Source organism: Triplophysa rosa, linkage group LG6 (genome assembly GCF_024868665.1).
Source record: "Triplophysa rosa linkage group LG6, Trosa_1v2, whole genome shotgun sequence".
Lineage (NCBI taxonomy): Eukaryota > Metazoa > Chordata > Actinopteri > Cypriniformes > Nemacheilidae > Triplophysa > Triplophysa rosa.
In genome coordinates, this window is record NC_079895.1 from 21,888,614 (window position 1) to 21,912,530 (window position 23,917).

At 40.0% G+C, this 23,917-nt stretch overlaps 1 protein-coding gene across 1 annotated transcript; it reads right to left on the reverse strand.

Moving 5' to 3' along the window:
* Positions 1–437: 437 nt before the first annotated feature.
* On the reverse strand, positions 438–20,036 carry cfap91 (cilia and flagella associated protein 91). Its single transcript, XM_057336146.1, has 17 exons — positions 19,938–20,036; positions 19,770–19,846; positions 19,033–19,190; positions 18,760–18,837; positions 18,591–18,647; positions 18,216–18,400; positions 17,369–17,546; positions 15,385–15,542; positions 14,753–14,914; positions 13,754–13,887; positions 13,553–13,666; positions 12,797–12,868; positions 12,540–12,686; positions 9,857–10,078; positions 8,596–8,744; positions 8,030–8,106; positions 438–845 (listed from the first exon to the last, which is right to left on the reverse strand). The coding sequence occupies exons 1-17, from the start codon at positions 20,023–20,025 to the stop codon at positions 592–594; spliced, it is 2,310 nt and encodes a 769-aa protein (XP_057192129.1). The 5' UTR covers positions 20,026–20,036; the 3' UTR covers positions 438–591.
* Positions 20,037–23,917: the final 3,881 nt, after the last annotated feature.

The following is a 23,917-nucleotide window of genomic DNA, read 5'->3' on the forward strand; positions in this document are numbered from 1 at the left end:
TGTTTAGCTGTTTACATGTTACAACCTGAGCACTGTGCTGGTTTACATCAACTGCACTTCTATCTCTAATTTCTTTTACTTTTGCTCTTATTCTTTTTATATATACACTCACATTTTTAATCAATTTTATTGCTGTTTTAAGATACGTCTTATTTCTCTCTGTCAATCATTTTATGTAAAGCACTTTGAATTGCCCTTGTGTATGAAATGTGCTATATAAATAAACTTGCCTTGCCTTGCCTTGCCTTGCCTAACTGAACAAGCTGTAAACAAGGGTAAAATACTGTACTGTTTATTAACAAATTTTAACCAAACATTTCAACCATCTGCTTTCATTTTAGGCCATGCCTTGTTTGCCTATTTGTTTAAAGGCTACTTTATTGTGTTCCCTTTGATTCTTAGAAATGTGATAAAGCACCACACATAAATTTGTCAACTAAATGCTGATTTTATTGGGTAACCATTAACCTATGTCTTTAGACTCAACAGCTGGTACAAAGTTCATTAGAGTACAAATACAAACCATTACTGTGAAAATCAACAAGGGAACAGATGACCTCTCTTCTACTGTTGCTCTTAAATTAGTGTTAATTATTCTTTATTGTGAGTGTCTAGTGTTGAAGCACTGGTGACATTGTTTTTTGTTGGTTCAGGGTCTCTCTGGGTCACAGCTGTGGGAACAGCCTCCTCTAAATGGCTGAGTATTTCATTGAGGACTGCTGAGGAGGCTATTTCTGAAGGAGACAGGGGGTGAGGAGATCGGGTTAAGGAGACCTCAGAAGATCGAGGACTGCTATTGATGATGGAGCGAGCCGCCCGCAGATGTCTTCTTTGGCTCTGGTGCACTGTAAAAAATTGAGCAATGTATTTTTAGAGCGTATGGTAAATGCGGATATTATCTTAAAATATGTATGTTATGCTGTTTCACAAGTACCTGTGCTAGTACATTATGTTCAGAATCCAAAAAAAGAAAAATCAATTTAGGCATGCAGTAGAGTAGGTGTCAAAACAATTTGCATGTAAAGTCAAACTGGTTAAATGTCTATGTAAAAAAGTCTTACTTTCCTCATACCTTCCTAATGATAAGATCCTTATGCGGGAATTAAATAACTTTCTGTCACCATTCTGCCTGTCATGTTTTGTTTTGGCCACTAGGAGTCCCCATTGTGTTCTGGTTTTGATCCCTGTTTAATTTGAGTAGTTGTTTTCACCTGTGCCTTGTTTTCCCGTGTAGTACTTAAACCTTACTTTTTTCCACAGTTCCTTGCACTAAGTTTGTATGTTTGTACTCAACCTTGTGTGGTCTACCCGTGTGGACGATTGCTTGCTTGCTTCCAGAGACTGGATTTCTATTGTGACCTCCATTTTTTGGTATGTGTTTGTTCCCCTGTGAACCCTGCCTTTTTTGAGTTTATTCTATTTTTGATCACGAGGTTTTTTGATTTTGGACTCTGTGGATTTACCTCTCCACCTATTGGATTATTTACTTTTGTGAAGACATTGCGTTTGCCTTTGGCTTTTTTTTGTTCATTAAACTGGAATACTTAATCTGCTGTGTCTGCCTATATCTTCCGGGTTCCATCTGATACCACGTGGCTCGACTGGTGTAGTGACAATCCCTTACACCAGAGACCCGAGTTCGAGCCCGGGTCCTGACAGAAACTTAGTGCCACCATGAACCCAGAGGCAGCCAGCTCACAGGAGATCCTCTCTACACTGTCTCGCCACGAGGGGGCATTCCAACGCCACGAGGCCATGCTGGTACAACAGGAGACTTTAATGGCGCAACACTCCCAGCTATTGTCACAGATGCTGGAGTCCGTTCAACGGATGTCGGCTCGACTTCCCGCTGCGCCTGCCGCTCCAGTCCAGTCCATCCAAGTCCCCATGGCACTAAACCCCGGGGTGGAACCTCGCCTTCCACCACCTCAGCGATTTTCAGGTGACCCGAGTTCCTGTAAAGGCTTTTTAACCCAATGTTCACTCTCGTTTGAACTGCAGCCCTCCTCGTTTCCCACTGACCGGTTGAGGATTGCATATATCATCACGTTGTTGTCTGGGAAAGCCCTGGCTTGGGCCACCGCTGTGTGGGAGGCTCAAGGTACCTGCTGCTCCAGCTACTCTGCCTTTTCGGAGGAGTTCAAGCGAGTCTTTCGACACCCTGCCAGTGGCCCAGAGTCGTCCAGGAAGCTACTAAATCTCCAACAGGGCCATCGCAGTGTGACTGACTACGCTATCCAGTTCTGGACGATTGCAGCGGGGAGCGGCTGGGATGATGAGGCACTCATGGCATGCTTCCTGAACGGTCTCTCTGGCTCAATTCAAGATGAACTTGCTACCCGGGAACCATCAGAAGGTCTCGAGCACCTGATCAAACTAGCTTCCCGCATTGACAACCGACTGAGAGAAAGGGAATTTCATCGCAGACCTCTCTGCCCATTCTCCACCGGTCCCAGTCCTGAGTTCCATCCATCTCTCTCACAAGCACCTCCAGAACCCATGCAACTGGGACGTACCCGCCTCTCCCAGACAGAAAGAGACCGTCGGATGAGGGAACGTTGCTGCCTGTATTGTGGCAGACCCGGCCATCTCCGTCATGCCTGTCCCGAGCTTCAGGGAACGCCCCAACCCGTGCAGACCAGGGAGAACTGTAACGGGGCATGTAAGCACCTCCCATCCGTCCAACTCCCACTTCCTTCTTGCAATTACCCTCTCCAATCAAGAGCTACCCCTACGAGCGCTGGTGGACTCTGGTGCTGCAGGAAATTTTATGGATGGTACCTGGGCCAAAGAAAATGACATCCCTACTGACTCTCTTACCTTTCCCTTGAAGGTCACTGCGCTGGATGGGAGACCTCTGGGGCCAGGCCTAGTTTCCCGAGCTACTACCCCTCTTCGCATGACTATCCTTCGACACAAGGAGATGATACGGTTTCATCTCATCCCCTCTCTCGAGTTCCCCCTCATTCTTTGATACCCCTGGCTCTGTGATCACAACCCGGACATTGACTGGGCTGTGGGGTCCATCAGCCAGTGGGGCCCCACGTGCCATGCCAGATGCCTATTCTCGAGTTCCCCTGACCCTTCTCCCGAGGTTCTAGAGTCCATTGATCTGTCCTGAGTCCCCAAGTGTTACCATGACCTTAAGATTGTGTTCAGCAAACAGAAGGCCACCACGTTATCACCCCACAGGCTCTACGACTGCACCGTTGATCTGCTTCCAGGCACCTGCCCTCCAGGGGCCGGATATTTTCTCTGTCTCCGCCAGAACGGCTTGCTATAGATTCCTATATCCAGGATGCCCTAGCAGCGGGCTTGATTCATTCGTCCACCTCACCCGCAGGGGCAGGTTTTTTTTGTGGCCAAGAAGGATGGGGGACTACGTCCCTGCATCGACTACCGAGGGCTCAATAGCATCACAGTACGTAACCGGTACCCTCTACCCCTCATGGCCACGGCCTTTGAGTTACTGGAAGGAGCATCCCTCTTCACCATGCTGGATCTGCGGAATGCATACCATCTTGTGCGGATCAGGCAAGGCGATGAGTGGAAGACAGCTTTTAACACTCCCACCGGTCACTACGAATACCTGGTGATGCCCTTTGGCCTGACCAACGCCCCGGCTGTTTTCCAAGCCCTTATTAACGATGTGCTCCGGGATATGCTCAACCTCTTTGTGTTCGTCTATCTGGATGACATCCTCATTTTTTCGGCCTCTGCCCAAGAACATACGGAGCATGTCAGAAGAGTCCTCAAACGTCTTCTCGATAACCACTTGTACGTCAAGCCCGAAAAGTGTGAGTTCCATGCCTCTCGAGTACAGTTTTTGGGATTCGTAGTGGAACCTGGCCGTTTCCAGATGGACCAAAAGAAGGTTGAGGCGGTAGCAGATTGGCCCACCCCCACGTCCCTCAAAGAAGTCCAACGCTTCCTCGGGTTCACGAACTTCTACCGGAAGTTCGTCGGAAACTTCAGCTCTATAGCAGCTCCTCTCTCTGCCCTCACCAAGGGTGGCGTCGCTGAGTTTCGGTGGGGGGCGGAAGCTGAGGCAGCCTTCGTGAACCTTAAGCAGCGGATCATCTCTGCTCCCATTCTGACGCTTCCCGATACGGACAAGCCCTTCGTGGTGGAGATAGATGCATCTGAAGTGGGGGTTGGAGCAGTACTGTCCCAGAGAGGTGATGACAAAAGACTCCACCCTTGTGCCTTTCTCTCGCACCGGCTCACACCCACAGAGAGGAACTATCACGTAGGAGACCGTGAGTTCCTGGCGGTCAAATTGGCACTAGAGGAGTGGAGACATTGGCTCGAGGGGGCAGCACATCCTTTTCAAGTACTCACGGACCATAAGAATCTAGAGTATATTCAACAAACCAAACGGTTGAACTCTAGACAAGCACGTTGGTCCGTCTTTTTTAACCGGTTCCAGTTTCTCCTAACCTTTCGGCCCGGTTCTAAAAATCTCAAGCCTGACGCCCTGTCCCGAGTATATGCTCCCACCACTCGAGAGGACACTGACATACCCATAATCCCCAACACCAAAATCGTGGCACCCGTTTCATGGGTTATTGAGAGAACAGTGCGACAAGCCCTAGCCAGGGAACCGGATCCGGGAGGGGGGGGGGCCTCCCAATCGTCTGTTTGTCCCTAAGGCTGTACGTGCTCAGGTTCTCTTCTGGGGACACTCTTCCCGCCTCACTTGCCACCCTGGCATCGATCGCACCCTCTAGTTCCTCCGAAGACGGTTCTGGTGGCCCACGATCAAAGAGGATGTCAGCTCCTTCGTCAAGGCATGCCACATATGCAACCAGAATAAGACCTCCAGTCTCTGCCCTCAGGGGTTACTCCATCCGCTGTCCATTCCCCATCGGCCCTGGTCCCACATCTCACTGGACTTCATCACTGGTCTTCCCTCATCCCAAGGCAACACAGTGATTCTAGTCATCATTGACAGGTTCTCCAAGGCAGCCAGATTTATCCCTTTGCCCAAATTACCCTCTGCTAAAGAGACTGCTGACCTGATTATAATCCACGTTTTTCGGGTTTTCGGTATCCCCCAGGATATAGTTTCGGACAGACGCCCCCAATTCACTTCTAGATTCTGGAAAGCATTCTGCCAGCTCCTTGGAACCAAAGCCAGTCTGTCGTCTGGGTACCACCCTGAGTCTAACGGGCAGACGGAGCGGATGAACCAGGAACTGGAGACTACTCTCAGGTGCATGGCCTCGAGCAACCCTTCCACCTGGTCTTCATTCATTGTTTGGGCAGAATATGCCCACAACACCCTATGCTCTTCTGCCACTGGGATGTCTCCCCATGAATGCCAGTTTGGCTATGCTCCCCTGTTGTTTCCTGACCAAGAGGTGGAAGTTGGTGTTCCCTCAGCTACATCATTCATCAGACGCTGTCGACTCACATGGAGAAAGGTCCGTCACAATCTTTTACGTGCCTCTCAGTCTTACCAACGGCAGGCCAACAGACGCCGCCGACCCGGTCCCACCCTTCGCCCTGGTCAGAGGGTATGGCTCGCCACAAAGAACTTGCCCCTACGAGTGGAGTCCCGCAAACTTGCCCAGAAATACATCGGACCATTTAGAGTAGCCAGGAGAGTAAACCCTGTTACTTACCGGCTATACTTGCCCAGTTCACTTAAAATTAACCCCACGTTCCATGTATCCTTGCTAAAACCTGTTGTGTCTGCCTTATAAGTAACAACCAAGAATACTGCTTAACTATTGACGGATGTTCCATAAAACCCTCGTCGTCAGCTAAAGAATCTTGGCGTTCTATTCTATAGTAATCTGATTTGAGAGCCACGTAACCTGAAAATTGCGTTTTTCCATTTTAAGAATATATCTAAACTACGTCATATGCTGTCAATTCAGATGCAGAGAAGTTAATTCATGCATTCATGACATCAAGACTAGATTACTGTAATGCACTGTTAGGTGGTTGCCCTGCAGGGTTATTACAAAAACTCCAATGGTCCAAAATGCGGCAGCTCGAGTTCTTACACATACAAAAAAGTATGAACATATTAGCCCAGGTTCTGTCAACCTTGCACTGGTTACCTATAAAGCATGCAGTTAACTTTAAAATCTTGCTTATTACCTATAAAGCCCTACATGGTTTAGCTCCTCAGTACTTGAATGAACTCCTTTGTATTACAGTCTTCACGTGCATTATGCTCTCAGGCTCCTGTCAGTTGGTAATACCAGAATTTCAAAATCAAGTGCAGGTGGTAGATCCTTTTCCTATCTAGCGCCTAAACTTTGGAATAGTCTTCCCTGCACTGTCCGGGAGGCAGACACACCTGTCAGTTTAAATCTAGACTAAAGACAGCATCTTTTTAATCTTGCATACACTGACTTCCATAATATAAATCTTCTGAGGGTTTAGGCTGCACTAGTTAGATCAACCGGAACCAAAAACACAACTGATGTACTTGTTGCATCAAAGAGTACAGAACAGTACTCTACTCTCAGCCAGTCTTGTCTCATTGTTCCAAGGTTACCACAGCAGAGCAGGATGCAGTTCTTGGCCTGACCTGATGGTAGAGGGAGAATGGGAAGTGGGCGACCTGACAAGAGCTGAGATGATAGAGCTGGATAAAGAGGACGCGGTCCTCTTGACATGTCCTTCACCACAAAATTTCAAATGCTATTAGATTATTAATGATAATCTTAAACTATAATTTACTTATTAGTAAGTTTATTTATTTTATTTAGCCTTGTTGTGCAAGCTCTCTGGAGCTTGTGCAGAGGCAGCAGCTTTTGCACGAGGGGAACTGGAATCCCCTGGTTGGGCCTGGGTTCTCCTAGGTTTTTTTTTCTCGATTAGAGTTTTGGGTTCCTCGCCACCGTTTGCATACTGTTTTTTGTTCTGCCTCGACCGGGGGGGGCTGCTTTAGAATCTTAAAGTTTTACTTAATTAATATTGCATATAGGAATTTATTATCTAGTAGTACTTAAACCTTACTTTTTTCCTCAGTTCCTTGCACTAAGTTTGTATGTCTGTACTCAACCTTGTGTGTCTACCCGTGTGACTATTGCTTGCTTGCTTCCCGAGACTGGATTTCTATTGTGACCTCCATTTTTTGGTATGTGTTTGTTCCCCTGTGAACCCTGCCTTTTTTGAGTTTATTCTATTTTTGATCACGAGGTTTTTTGATTTTGGACTCTGTGGATTTACCTCTCCACCTATTGGATTATTTACTTTTGTGAAGACACTGCGTTTGCCTTTGGCTTTTTTTTGTTCATTAAACTGGAATACTTAATCTGCTGTGTCTGCCTATATCTTCTGGGTTCCATCTGATACCACGTGGCTCAACTGGTGTAGTGACAATCCCTTACACCAGAGACCCGCGTTCGAGCCCAGGTCCTGACACTTTCAACCGTTACATAGTAACAGCATGTGTTTTTATGCTATACATATAATTGCATATTACCTTTGTTTCACACAGAGATATATTAGACAGCTGTTTAACGTTTTATTTTGGTATTGCATCACTCATAGCTCTAACGTTTAAAATAGAGTTTAGGAAGATGTATGTAACCACAATCATTAGCTTTCATTAGCTCTTAAAGCCTCGTCTCTTGTCAAAAGGCTCAACGCGACCGCAGACTTTGATGAACACTGCTGGCAGCAGCGACATCTGTGTCCGTAAAATTCTTATCAATGACAGCGTAATCTCGTATCTCCCTGCTCCCAAGTCATAAACCTTGTATCTCCGATTAAACATGGTTTTGGGGAAATGTTGTGTTATTGTTGGTACACAACAGTATATGATAGCAATATAAGGTATAATACCAACTTTAACGATACAATGTTTAATAACTCAAAAAATATGCAGTTTTTTTAATTTCCTGAAAAAGAATGGTTTTGGAGATGCGAGGATTCCGCCCGACAGCGACGATATGCAGCATGGACTACAGTATAACGCAACCCCTTTCATTCATCGAAGACGACACCTCCATTCTTTAAAAAATATACAGGGTTTGTAAAGATTTTCTGTGATTGAATAGCCCACCTCTCTTCTCGACCTCAGGAATAAGGAACCTGTAGACTAGCTCTGCCACAAACTCTTCAGACTGCTGGCTGTTCCGTCTGCGTATACACAAACACAAACACAAAGACAAAACAATCGACAGATTAGACTAGAATTATTCTGTTTATGAAGAAGGAAATGCTCTGAAACAGTGAATACTGCAGTATCTCTATAAGCTGATCATTGAATTTGTATAGACTTTTTTTAAATGATGCACATCTACTATTTTGCTGACACTCAGTGGTGCTTTATCGGGCAGGGAAATTAGTGATAATATATAAGCATTGTATTGAATCCACCAAACCGGACCTTATCTGATTTTATTTTAGAATTTTGTTTTTTGTGTTCTGTATTTCAGAGACCTTATTTACTAAACATTCAAGAATGTCGAGTACCAATAGAAGATTGTAGGTTATAACAACAGTTCAGTCACTTGTTTATTCCCTCTGATTCAGATGTCATTGGAATCTCACTAATAATAGTAAATGTATAACTGGATGTCATGGCAACCATGTTTTGCTCATTTCAACTCAGTTCTAGATACATACGTCTCTTCCATGGCATAAGTGATGTTGTTTAGCTCCTCTGCCATATGATGAATCTCCTTTCTTGCCTGGGCATCAGCTGTCAGATTAATAGAATACAGGATGACATCCTCCAGGTACATGTCTACTGTATCATGATGTATCTTGACCACCTGAGATCAAACAACACACAGATAGGAGACACTTGAAGGTTGCAAACCCTCTAGATGCGATACACAACATCTAGTGTGTATGTATAAAATATTAAGTGGAAATGGTTACGTGACTCTCCACAGTACACTATATGGAAAGAATAAAACTAGCTTCTGTTTTGCTGAAACAGTCAAATAAAAGAAACAGCGTCAAAAAAAAGTCAAATTTGTTCATGTGTATTACTTTTGTTGCTTAAAAATAACCAAAAATCAGTTGTTGTGCAGTGTCTATTTACACTGAGCACAAATAGCCCACCTTGTTGGCAGAGAATATTTGCACTAGCTCCGCCCACCAATATGTGATTGGAATAGAGAAAGAGTAAGAACTATGCCATTTCAAACAATGACTTCAGTTCTGTAAGGTGTAAAGTCTGTATAGGTTTGGCACTGGAGACTGGGGTTCTAATCTGCCTCTCGCTGAAAACACTCTTTTACCTTTTTCTATCACATTACAGATCATAAAGGCATTTGTTTTCAATCAAATTAATTTAAGTTAATTTCATGTTTATTCATACATTTTAGGTTACGGGTAAGGTTATAGGTAAGTGTAGGGCTTTAATATCTCAATAAGTTGACATCGTTTTAATAATTTTTATAAATACAACGATTTATTATTATTGCATAATGTTTAATGCACAACAATACTGAGCTTCTACCCTAACCCTAAATTATACAGTTATCTGCCACTATTTATAATAAGTACCATAGCATCTAACTACTATTTCTACTTAATCCAAAGAAAATACAGCTATTTTCGGTTACTGCAAATAGCACATCGCTAAGAAATGCTGCTATTTTCACTTAGTTTAAACAGAACCTACTGCTATTTAAACTTAGTGTAAATAGCATCTGTCGCTATTTTCACTTAATGCAAATAGCCGCTGCCTAAAAAAATCCTGTCCCCTGATTCACAAATGCAAACTAATGATTTATAAGTGTCAGTTGGATATCATTTGACTATAACCCACAAAAAGAATTTTATGTTACAAACAGAGATGGCATTAAAAAGGCAAAAGTTACGGATTGCAGCTTTTTGCTGTGTAAAGATAAGAGAAAGTTTAGTTTAAATGAACCTGTTTAAATATCTCGTCCTCTTCTCTGCGTCTCCTCTCCTCTGTCTGACGCTTTCCACTCTCCTCAGCCTCACGAAGACGCCGATCTCTTTCTGCCAACAGGGTGAAGGCATGGATTCGTCTTTCCTCCTGCAGCCGGACCAATTCTTTAGACAGAAAGTCCAGCATGTCCACTATCACTCCACCAGATACGCCAGCAATATATGACTCAATCTCAGACACCTGACAGGAGGAAACATATAAACATTTATATTTATAAACAATGATTTTTAATGTTTAAAAATGTACGTAAATGAATCAAATTTTTCTTTTTTCCTCGTCCATTGTACTATAAAAACTATGAAACATATTAACCTGAGTTAAAAAAATATAGCATTTATTGAAAATAAACTACAAAAACTACTTATGTCAAACTTCTTCAGGAACAGCACATAGATGCGCACATGCCATTAGTTGGACCAGTGTCTGGATTCAAACACTAACACCAACTGAGGCCTGAGTAAGTTCTGAGTTGACACAACCAAACAAATTAAATTTTAATTTGTGTTGGTATGTTTCTAGGTTTAAACACTGAATGTGTTTACTTATCATGCACCCACACATGAAAGGCAACAATGATTCAGCGCCCAATGTTTGGTAAAGTTGCAGATTCTGTCACGTTTTTATACAGGGTAAATGTAGAAGCTCACAATGAGGATAAAACAGAAAAACGTAACCTCCGCACATTTCATGCAATTTATTTAATATGAAAAACTTTATTTAATAAAATTATCATTGTATTTTAATAATCTAAACAGAATTATTAATTATTTATATTAATAATATGTACATTTGTAAAAATACGTGTACATAAATTATGACAAGCCAAGGACAATAAAAAGTCATAAAATAAAACTAAGTAAAAAAAATCAAATTGAAAAATGTTTATCTATTTCTAATACTTAGATGCAACCCAAAATTGTTTGGCTGCAGATTTGAAATGCAAAAACAGAGTTCAAAGTGGTGTGTAATTTCAGCATGGCCTTTATTTCCATTGTGTGCATGTTATTTTATATATTTGTTTTGGCCAGACCGTACAGAGAGATAGGAAATGATTGGATGAGAAAGAGGGGTACAGGAGCCAGGAAAACACTATGAGCCAATATTCCAACTCAGGTCGCCCATAGTACTTTCACGCAACATGTCGGCGCACAGTCCCCTGGACCACAGACGCCAACATGTATGAATATTTTAATAAAATATATGATATGCTTTGGATCTCTTACCCAGAGTTACTAGAGAAGATTGTGACACACAAAGATATGCTTTTACCATAATTGTACTTAATTACATAGTCTTTTTCTTCTGTATCATCCAAGCTGTGAGTGTTCTTGGAAACCATAATAGATTCTCTGTGTGTGCACATGGCAAATAAACATCTGAATCTGATTCAGATGAATACATTTGTACACATTAGCACATGACCGCCCACAATTACAAGCCTTGAAAGCCCATACATGACACAAAGGTAATGCATGTCCTCAGAAGGCTTGGAATAGGACCCATTGAAAGAACAGAGATCAAAGAGACTGAACGAATGCTTTTATGATACTTTTTCTCATTTGTACTGTGCCACTTTATTTATATGAAAATGTGCAGTAAGGATTTTCGGTAACGCTTTAGATTACGGCCCGCAATGTACTGCATAGTTAAACAGAATTTACAGTGTAACTAATTGTAACAATAATGTACGTCTACAGTAAATATGGTAAAGGGGCAATATGCAAAGTTTGGGGAAGAAGTCAGAAAATTCAAAAAAACCTTTATACTTTTAAGTATTTTAAAACTAAGGGGTAACTATTTTAATATTACATGGTATGCATGACCTGCAGTTTGCTATACATCAGTCTTAGCGTGAACACACACTACATTTTTGTAATCGCAATGTACCCATAAATAAGCTACTTTGGATATTAATTAAGTACGGGGTTCTTATTTTATTATTATAGCAAACACGAAATAAGGGGAAATTATGTGTTCAGTTTTTGTGCAAGCAAAACAGCAAGAATGAAGCATGCACGCTGTCTGTCAAATGTAAATTTGACTTTTGAGTTTTGACTTTAGGATTCATTTTTATTTGATTGATTTTAGGATTGTTGGTCACAAATCATTTCTTTTAATTATGAGTTATTATGAGTTATTTTAATGAGTTTTAATGTGTAACGTACAAAATCAATGTTGATATTTTGAGTTAATATGGCATGCAGTTCCCTCATAAATATTTTTAAAATTTTCCCAACTCTTACCCCTTTATTCCCCAAATTTTACATATTGTTCCCCTTTATCTACAGATATGTACTGTAGAGGTACATTATTGTTACAATTACTTACGCTGTAAATCCTGTTTAATTATGCGGTACATTACGGGCCGTAATCTAAAGCGTTACCGGATTTTCTTTGAAAATTTGTCTTGAACCAGAAACCAGAATAGAGGAAGTCATTTAAGAAGGAAACACCAAAAGTCTGTTTGAATTGCAATGAGGAGATGAGTAAATATTGTGAAATCAGTGTGTTGTTGGAATTATGTAAAGAAGGTACAATGGCTCAAACCATATTTATGTAAAATAGATATCTATACGAAGTTTTAGCAGATGTCAATATAGAACGTAGGTGTTACGTCTCCTCTTTATATCCTTAGTCTTACCCTATCAGACTGGTTGTCTCTCTCTCCCTGCAGGGCAAGTGTGACCTGTTTTTCCGCCTCTTTCTTTTCCTGTTCCTCCCTCTGGAGTGCGTGGGTGGTGCGTAGTTCTTGGATCAGTTCCAACCGTTTCTCCTTCCCCTCGAACATCTGACAAACAACCATCACTAGTCTTTATCCAGACATGTCAACAACCATAAGAGCTATCAGATAAACACGCTCCACAAACTGAGTCTGCGCTGTAATGACGCTCAAATTACCTGATTCTGGGTGGAACGCCCTCTGAGTGACTTCTGCAGGAAGATGATGGCCAGTTCCCTTTCCTCATCTCCCTGTTTTGCACAAAAAAAACATTAATGCCAACATTCTAGAATCAATTTTATGTTCCACAATCTCTACAGTCTTCATCCATGCAGTGGTTCTCAAGCTTTTCAGGCCAATAATTGTACCGAAACATCCAAGCACCACCTATTGACAACTTTTTTTCAGTATTGAGGTAAAAAGCACAATCTAAAAGACTTTCTATGAACTACTTTGTGTCATATATATATATATATATTAAAGGGATAGTTCACCCACACCCCTTCTTGTCTGTCTAGATGTGCAGTACTTACATTTATGCATTTAGGTAGATTTTCATTAGATTTCAGGTATTGCATTAAGTAGGTTTTATTTAAAAAGACTTAAAGTGCATTCAAGCTGTAGGTTTTGTCAATAAATATATTCCTTGGGAATAGATCCCATGACTTTTACGCTGCTTCGTGCCATTCTCTACCAGTCTGAGCGCAACATCAATTATTTCTTCCACAGAAAGTCACCCTTAAAGCGATCTTTCATGAACTCCACCAAGTACTATGGATGTTCACTGCTTTGGACAATCACATCATTTTGTACTTACAGACTGCACACACTGAACACAATAAAGGGATTTGACTTTGTGCATACACGCTGCCTCTTGTTAATGAAGCCAGACCTAGAAGGGCCTGAAAGATCTACAGAGGGAATGTGGGCTGTACCTCAGGGGGTCCATCCACCACAGGGGTTGGGGGCCGTGGAACAGGCTTTTCTCTCTTGAAGAGGAACCGCAAAGGCTTCTTTTCCTCCACACACACCCTTTTCTCTTTCAGAGCCTAGTGGGATAGGAGAGCTCAGGGTGAAAATCTGACACCTCCTTCCACATTCTGATTAAGTGTGAAAGGCACCCAGCTATTCATTACTTGATGAGTCAACATGAGCTCCTGTTCTCTGCGGGCTGAGCGTGAGATGAAGCCTTTAGTCACTTTAGGTTTAGGCACTTTGATTTGAGGCTCTGTGACAGATGAGGGGAGACCTGTCTCTAGTTCTACAAGACCTAAAGAAAGAGACAGATCACACAGACACGTGCCGGGGATTCACATTTTAGCTTTAGCCAGGTCCAGCCATGCTTATAAAATAAGAAAACATATTTATAGATGTAGTATATATTTAATAATACCCATTTTTATTGAATAAATTAGACGATTACAGCATTATGGATGTGACATTTTCAGGCAAATCTTGAAAAAAATAATTCTCAGAGAATTTATTTATTATCGATATATTGAAGCATCTGTTTATATTTTACTAAACCCCTGACAATAGTTTTCTATTTTAAAATAGGAAAAACATAATGTGTTATGGATGTGACTTTGTAGGATTACTGTGAATTACAATGTGCAAACCAGAAGCAATAATACTCAACAAATGGTGAAGGCATAGCTCTTCATACAACATAAAATAGTTATTTACATGTCCATATGGGGAATAGGACCGTTATGGATGTGACTATTTACCCGACTATAAAAAACTATGCTTCAAAAATGCTTTAAAACTTTAGACCAAATATTGACATCTGACATATCAGTATGGTGAAAATCTTTGGTAACATTTCGAGGTTGACATTTGCATGGAATTCCCCAACCAAATTGTGAAATGTTATTTACAATGTACGCTTTTTTTGGACTGGTTTTTGGGTTTAAATTACAAGATATAATAAAGGATCATTTGTAAATCAGATAAACCACAGTCTTTGTGTTTATTAAGCCTGAAGACAATTTCTTTTCTGCCATTCCTTAATTTGTGGAAGAACGATGGGAGAATAAAAATAAACTTTGAATGTCAGTAAATTTGCATGTTTAAAAACAAAAATTGTATTTTGAATTGAAAAAACAAATCTGCTGATGCAAACCATAACAGACCTTGGTACGTGCTGAGAAAGTGACTCTTGACCACGTTGCGGTTGGAATTTTGGTCAGGGACCTGGCCAATCCAAGACCCATAATCTGAGTAATCCTTTATAATATCACGTCTCTCCAGCTTTCCCTCCACATTCCTTCTCTTTGCCAGCAGCTTCCGCATAGCTGTAAGATACAAGACACTGAATAAAACTATCGATTACTTAACAGTGAAGCTTATTGTAGTTTATTATGCAGAGAAAATTAAAACAAGTGTGACATTCTGAATCCACTAAAAGTGTAAACACTGTGGTGCTATCAAAACATTTTTTTATCAGCCTTAACCAAAGTATGAGTTTGGTATGCGACTGTTTGTATAGCGATGGTGCAAAAGCTGCAAGCTGTAAACTTAACTTAACCATCAAAATGTTAACACAAAATCAAATTTAAACACAAATATCCTAATTGCCTTGTATTCATCTTGTATTCTTATCTGTTGTTTGTTCAAAATTGTGATTTGGTGAAACATTTTTATTAATCGTTTTTTATAATGCTTGCTATTAAACATTAAACAAAAATAGTATAAAAATTGTCACTGAACCCTTTATATCAGCAGGGTACACTAATAATGAAAGTATATTTGAAATTGGTCTCACAAACTACGTAGTCATCGTGTATCTTTTTAAGCCGTGCCTCCTTCTCTTTCTGAAGCTGAGAGAAGCTTATATCCAGTCGATCTATAATGACACCGTCATGCTTCTCCTCTCTCTGTCGGAGGAGCTGCTTCAGCAGGGTGAGACGCACCTCCTGCAGCCTAACACAATACATATATAACAACACTGAGCAAATTATTGTGCGCCATGCAGCTGTTTTATAACGAAGCGCAGATGGTTTCTATTAGAATGTTGTTAGTTATTACATTTAAATAATTAAAATCAAACATGAAAATTGTCATCACTATCATCATGATGCATTACTAGTGTGCATGGTTACAACTTTTGGTTTTAAAAATGTATTAAATTCTGAAAGGAACGTGAGCTAAGAAATGCCGTAGAAGTGTTTTTCAGTGTTAGTTCATGTTAGCTAATGCATACAACCTGATCCAGGGCTAAGCCCACAGACATTCATATATGTGTCAGAATACACATTCTGCATATAAAAAAGGAGTGGAAAATGTGTGCCCACCGCATTCTTGTTTTTTAAAGGGCTGTTGTGGCGTCTGCCATTGCTAAGCAACCATCAGTTACACTCGTCGTGAAGGTTCCGGCAAAGGATAAATTGATTGTGAACTGCTGTGTGAACAGGACATTTCGAGTCCCACATCTGTAAGTAAATACGGTTGTAAGTCCTAAAAATGGACAGTGTGAACGTAGCCTATTTGAGCGCTTGGTGTGCATCTTCATTTGAAATAACGAACAGCATGAAAAAGATGCAAAATGTTAACGGCCCCAAAGTGATTCGTACATGTAAAATCACAGTTTTTTTAATTATACGTGAAAAAACTAAAAATAACTGAAAAACAGTACAAAAAACTTGAATGTTGTCCAGGTTTTATGTACAGTACAACAAAAATGAAATTGAAATTGGTTAATTGGAAATTAATCTGTGGTTTCAATTTTATTTTTTCCCTCTCAAACAAAACATCACATAATATTGTATTGTGCAATGTAAATTGACATGTTTATACATTAGCTAGCTACCTGAATAGCAACACATTCAGTTTAATTAAACATTTGAAGGTATCTCCCTCTAGAAAATTAGGTCTGTTCCGCTTCATCAAGTGAGCTAAGGCTGAATGCTCGCAATGCTAGCCGAGCATTTGCATCTAATCACGATTAATCGCATCCAGAATAAAAGTTTGTGTTTACATAATATATATCTGTGTACTGTGCATAATAATTTTGTATTTATTAACACACACATCCATGCATATATTTAAGAAAAATCTAAAAATTTAAATAAAATAAAAATTATAAATATTATAATATAATAAAAATGTATATATCATTTCAATTATTGGTAAATATAAATAAATACATGTAAATATTTCCTAAATATGTATACTTGTGTATGTGTTTGTATTTATAAATACAAAATGAATTTGCACAGTACATAGACATATGTTATGTAAACACAAACCTTTATTCTGGATGCGATTAATCACGATTAATCGTTTGACAGCCCTAATTTAAACCTAAATCATAAATGAAAACTCGTTTGGTATAGATTTCAGCCATATCGTAGTGGTTAAACCAGACCACTATCCACTCTTAATTGGGAAATATCTTGACTCTTGACACTGTCTACAATATATGTTCCAATAAAACATGTTTTGATTGACACTTTATGAAACATTTTCCCCTTAGTGAGGATAAAAATTGGGGGCTAGGGGGGCTTTAGCCCCCTTAGCCCAATAGTGCCATCCCTGGTAAAATAGCTTTTTTTCCAGGTAAAATTACAGTTTTTTAAATTATATGTGAAAAATCTGTAAAAATAGGTAAAAAAGTAAAATTCTGTAAAATTAATTTTTTTTACAGTGTAGCTTTTGTTACAACAGATGTATGTTAGGACTTTAATGAGGTAAATGATGTCAAAATGTTATCAGTTTGTTGGTGAACCACCGTTGTAAGTTGTGCTCACTTCTCTATCTCGTGCTCTCTGAAGGCCCATTCCTTCCGTTCCATGTCCTCCATCATCCTTCTCCTCTTCTCCAGCTGAGTGAGGTCGTCCAGTGGGGGAAGAGTTTTCTCCCATGCTCTCTTCATTCTTGCCCTCTCGATCATCTCCACTTCTGCTAGTCCTGCAGGCAACCCACGACCTAAACATAACCACATATGTTTCATTTGAATTGTACATATTTTATTGTACTTTGCGCTTTTCTGCTTTAATTCCTTTCTTAATGAAAATATATGTTTAATGGAACATTTGAAGGCATCTCCCTCTAGGGAAATGAGGTTTTTTCCTGCTTCAGCAAGGGAACAGGTATGTTTAAATGAGCTGTATGCTTACAATGCTAGCCGAGCATTTGCATCTACATTGTGGGTTGCTGGCCTTGGGCACACAACATACACTATGCAAATGAACAAAAACACAAAAGCTAGCGGCCAACTTAGATTTTAGAAACAATTCCATTCAAAAATGTGTAAGATTGCAGGATTCTATAGCTACTTGAAATATAACAAGAAAAAGGTGAGAAAGCACCAAGCGATGAGAATTCTTTCACATTCCCTGATCTTTAATGTTTAATTTATATTTAAACCTAAATCATAAATGAACACTCTGTCAATCAATTGGTATAGATTTTAGCAATATTGTAATGGTTAAACTAGACCACTATCCACTCTCGATGGGGCAAAATCTTGACTCTTCACACAGTGTACAATATGTTCTGATAAAACATGTTTTGATTGACGCTTTATGAACCATTTCCCCCCTTAGTGAGGACAAACATTGTGGACATGCCTAAGATAAATGTGACTATATTTACCCCATGTGAGCGTAGCCAGGGTGAGCAGCTCAGGAGAGGCTGTCCCAGGACGAAGCACATAGTCTGGAGTGTAGGGGTCTGTTTGTGTCTCGCTCTCCCGGTAGTCAGTCTGAACTCCCACGCTACGCTGAAAAGGAGTGGGAGGCCGTTTTTCATCACCGTCGGGTGAAGAGAGGAGGCTAGATCTGTCAGCAAGACATGTGATATGTGTAGAATGAAAAAATAAGAGAGCGACTGACATGTTATGGGACTTTAATCGTTTTACAGTGCAAACACAAATATCAATTACTGTCTGAACAGATTACAGTATTTAATAGACTAAAGGTATTTAATACAAAATAGCACACTGTACTGTAGCTGAGACTCTTGACTTACTTTGGCAAAGCAAATACAACGCCAGGAGGAATCTGCTGTGCAAAGGGAATCAGTGGACTGGGAAAAACACAGTGAGAGAAAAGCATTAATATGTAACATGCTTATAAGCATCCAGAATTATTTTTTCCTTATTTCATAATCTGTGAAAATCTGTAAATGTGCTTCTTACCGTTTAAAAAACTTCCAGCGGTCCACACCTTTCACATCATCAGCCTTCGGTCTATGTATGTGAACCCCTGACATGACCCTTACACACAGACAAACGGTATAAAATGTATTCATTTACTTCATATATGACTAAAGCATGCATACATTGCAGATTAAAATATCCAAAAACGAATCCGCAAACAACACAAAAGAAATAAAAAAGTAAAACAACTCAGGGGAGTCAACAATGCTTGCAAACAAGGGCCCTAAACCATGAAAGCCTATAAAAATATACCCTGTCAGTTGCTGCAGGGTCTGCCTCCTCTGCTCAGCATAGCCCCTCCATCGACGATCAATGAACGCAGGCACGGGGTCAGTGGATTCAAGACGTAGCGTATAGCGAGGATGATGTGGAAGATTGCTAAACATAGAGTTAAACTCCGGGACCTTACGCTAAATAGATTAAAAAAGACAGGCTTTTGATGTCACGAATAACCTTTAACTGAAAATTATGATTAATTGGTACATGTCTGGTACATTTGGTACATGGTAACTTTGGATTCTCCAAATAGCCAACTGAATAATTTAAAAAGGTTAGTCTTATTCATCCAAATATCACTCTGGATTAATCTATTCACAATGACTCATTGGGATGCTTTCAACCATACCATTATTCATAATTTTCAGAGAAATAGCGTGGTTACTATAAGTCCCAGTCCTGAGGTTAGTGCACAGATCTGAAATCTTTTCCTTAGGGAAAACATTTTTTCTTGGGTTTATGATGATTTATGATGATATGAAGTTTACAATGGTTTGAAAATGTATGATTAATTGTTTGATTGAAATGATGATTATTTAAAAAAATCTAGTGGGCAAAAGTATGTTGTTATAAATTCAGATATTTTAAAACTTCTCAGTTTTTATACAGGTGTGTAAGCCTATATTTAAAATGAACATGTAGGACATCGACATTACAACATATTCTATTATAATCTGTCCTAATGCCTCATCTGCGAGGGTCGTTTATTTTACCACTCGATCCAGAGACGTGTGAGCTTTAAGGTTTTCCCTGGCGTGATCCACCTCACCTGACAATGTATATACCGGATCTAGAAAAAAGACAAGGATCCAATTTTTAATCCATTTGTTTTAATGTAGCCTCATCTATATGCATGATTGCAGTTGTAATTCGTAACTCACCGTACAAATGATCATATAACCTCTGTTGTCTGTAGACCCTGTTGCTATCATTTTTCTTGAGAGATGTGTGTGTCACGGAGATGCTCATATCTATTTGCAGATTTTCCTTAATTTATATTTAGGTGAATTACTAAAGCCAAGAGGCAAGCAGACAGCACCGCTGACAAAACACAGGGTTAAGTGTTACTATGGAGATTGCAAACATCCGATCACGTCACTACCGCAGTCAATCCTCAAGGGGGCAGTCGACTCAAGCCCATAACATTTTCAAAAAGGTTACATGTATTCTAAATAAAAATAAATCTCTGCCTTAAATAACTATCTGTAAAACTACTTTATATACGACGATGTAGAGATTATTAGAGGCTAATACTAGCATTCACATATCATGCCCCTATATAGGCCTAAAAGTAGGCTAAATTGATATCCTTAAAACAGTGCCCATCGTGTTGTTAGGGTAACGTTGATGTATAATGTTGTATTTATTTTATGCCAAAATGTGTGAAAATTTGTTTGCTTCTCTCTTTCTCTCGTTCTTTTTTATCTGGCAACATTAGCCAACAGGTTGCACTGACGCTTCAGGTAAACTGTAGTAGCCGGATTTTGACTGTTTGAAAATATATGAATTAGTATATTTTAATAAATAAGCTTCACTCAATTATCCTACTGTATGTTATAGAAAAACATGTCGTTTCAAAGTAGTTGCAAAGTAGGCCTAACATGTGTTTGACAAACAGCAAGCAATAGATAGACACAATCAGATACTGGTTTATATAAAGTCACTGTAATACCATTCAAAGTAAGGAAGGAAGGAGGCGGGAACCGGCGAACATTCAAACCAATGTTTAATCAAATAAACAAACAAACCACAAAACGAAAGTAGAGGGCCGACAGCTACCTCACGGTCAACTGCCGGTGTTGTGTCGAAAACAGACTCCCTGCCAAATTATGACTCCCCCGTTCCCCACTAACATTAGGTGTTAGGATTAGGTGTGGGGGAGGGGTTAGGATTAGCCAATCCCCAGCAAAATCAATGAGGGGAAGAGTCGTAATCTGGAGGGGAGTCCAAATTCAGCACAACACCGGCCAATAAAATTTAACAATGTCCAGGCCTGGGGCCCGTTCTTCGTACATCGCTTACTACACATCCAAAATCAAATGAAACAGCCGAGATGACCTAATCCCGCTAATCATGATCTGGATAATTCGGTTCTTCAAACGCACCTGTTGTTGATGATTAGTATATCTGGATTTAATTGTCTGGTAGTCTATCATTGCACGTTTACGCACTGTTTGGAAAGGCAGCATATATCGATAGAAGAAACAGTTTTCCTCCCACAAAATAAAGTGTTTTATACCCATTAGTGTTCACTGCATAGGATACTGAGAAAAGTGTCTGAAGACTGTCCATTTCAATAACATTTCTTAAATTGGATAAACTTGGTAGCAGTTGCAGGAGTCCACATCATCTGAAAGGCTTTTACATCTGCCGAGTCTGCTCAGAAAAGTGGTACAGAGATGAAGAAAATATGATTTTGTTGTGCTATTTTATTGCTTTTAATGTATTGTGAATTATTGATTTCTCTCCCCAAAAGGCACAAGGTGCATCCATGTATAAACTTAAAAAATCTTTAAATGTTGAATATATGCAAAAATATTATTGATATGAATATGACTAAAAATAAAATGCATGTGGGCCTAAGCATGTTTGTGTAGAGTTTTTTATTTAAGAATAATAAAGAAATGGTATTCCAAAAGTTACATCTCATGAAGCTGTAGTGTAGTGGGTTTGGAGATCATCATCAGGCTGCACCTCCTTTACAGGTCTCTCTTTTTTGATGATGTATGTAGTGTAGCACATGCAACATACAGGCCCTGTCAGGTTCATTCCTTAGACTTTTTATACACTGGAATCCTTCATTCCTACCCAAGTAGCAAGCACATTCGGTCCGATTCTGGTGGCACTGTCGGCTCAATGTCAGCATCTGTGAGAAGGTATTGGGCCAGAGCTGTGCCGACTATCCACACCACATCTTGCTGATATACGGCTTTTCGTGTATGGGCAGGTCTTGGCTGAAAGCAGTTGAATTTGTCCATATTAGGTGCAGCTGTGTTACTTTCGGCTTTAGTTTGTAATGTCACAGGTGGGCCGCTACTACAATTAAGGAACTCAGCCATCTGATGAAACTACTACAGATCTCAACCCACTCAACTTCTCCTATGGATCCATTTCTGATACAAAACGTTTTTTTATTTGTCCATTCTTTAGTGTAATGTGATGTTTCACATATAAAGAACACAATAGTTCTCTCATATACGTATAATAGATGTTTTGTGATGATAACATATTTCAATTACGTCTGATATTTAATAAGAAACACAGCTGGGCTGTATCCCCTGTTGTTAGCCAATGAAATGCTTAAAATGGTACATTTCCCCAGTTTAAACATTCATTGATATGATTTCCTGTTATATTGTGCACAAAATATAGCATGTTTGAGATTAGCAAAACATTGCATTCTCTTTTGATTTACATTTCACGAAGTGTCCCAACTGCACAAAACTCTTATGACGCCACAGCTATCCATGATTGGTAAGACTCACTGATGAAAACTATGTCGTGTGTTTCATGTCACGCCTTCAGTTCCAATATTACTAATTTATCATGTTTTTATAACTGCTAAAACTGTTAATGTAATCATGATATGGAAGACTGTGACATTTAATGAAATGAAAAAAATATTTTCATCTGCCATTTAAAAAGGCAACCACAGTGTGACCGTCACTATGGGAAGCAGCAGGTAGGCTCCTTTATTTAACTTTGCCTGCAAGCGCAAATCTTGCTGATTGACCTGCACAGTGCTGCGCGAAGTAGAACACACCTACAATAATGTTGTAAATTGAGGCTCGTAAGTCGTAAACCTTTGGCAAGCAGGTGACCGGAAACTCACTGTCATGCATCTGCCTCACTTAGTCATGTTTTTCTTGGTCCTGTGGCAGAGTCATGACAAAGCCTTTGGTTATGTGTGGAGAGAAACATATTATTGTCCTTTTGACAATAATATGCGTTCTCTCCAGTGTCTCGTCATTAGCCCCGCCCCTCTCATTTCCTGTATTGTTTCCCGGCCATGTCTAATTTCTTCCACCTGCCCTGTGTGGTTATCCCTCGTTTGTCTTCCCCTATAAAGTAGAACCACCAAGTCTCAGGGTTTTGTTTGTGAAGGTACAGTTTAATTCTCTTTCATTTGTAGTTTACACCGGATCGACCCTGTTTATAACTTTACAACAGCAGCAAAATGATGAAGGACGAGCTTTGTCTTAATCAGACACGTCACAACGCCGCAAATGTTTATCCAATCCGGAGGTGGTTTATCGGCTAAACCGATGCATGCATGAATTCTTCTCCCCCTACACATAGCTTGCTTCAGACGCGAATGAGGACGGAAGAGGCGTGACAAGAAATGAAAGTTTAATGATTGTTGAAATTAAAAGTTTATTTATGCTGTTCTGTATGATTTGTTTTACTAATTTTCTGAATTGAGTTGAAATTTGAAAAATGTTATGTTAATTACAAATAAAAAGTACTCAGTTTGAATTGTTTTCTTGGTTTGTTTAATTATGACAGCTTTTGTATGGTAAAAAATGCAATGTGGTCCTGTTGCACCAGTTTCCCCTTCAAACTGCACAATCATTTAATTAAAGTTGTTTGTGGGCCAAATCTGGTTTTCAGTGGTTGGGCCAGTCCTGGGCCCAGAACCCAGGCATGTACTTGGCCAGAACAAAGTACTTATGTTGCCCACATCTGGGCGACAGACATGCATGCATTGACTGTTCTCTGGGCCAAATCCGGGCCTCAATACATATATATACTTGCAGTGTAGTCTGGGCCATATCTGGCCCACATCCATTAGTTCTAGTCTGTTTACAGTGCTTGGGCCAAATCTGGCCCACATCCATTAGTTCTGTGGTTTACAGTGCTT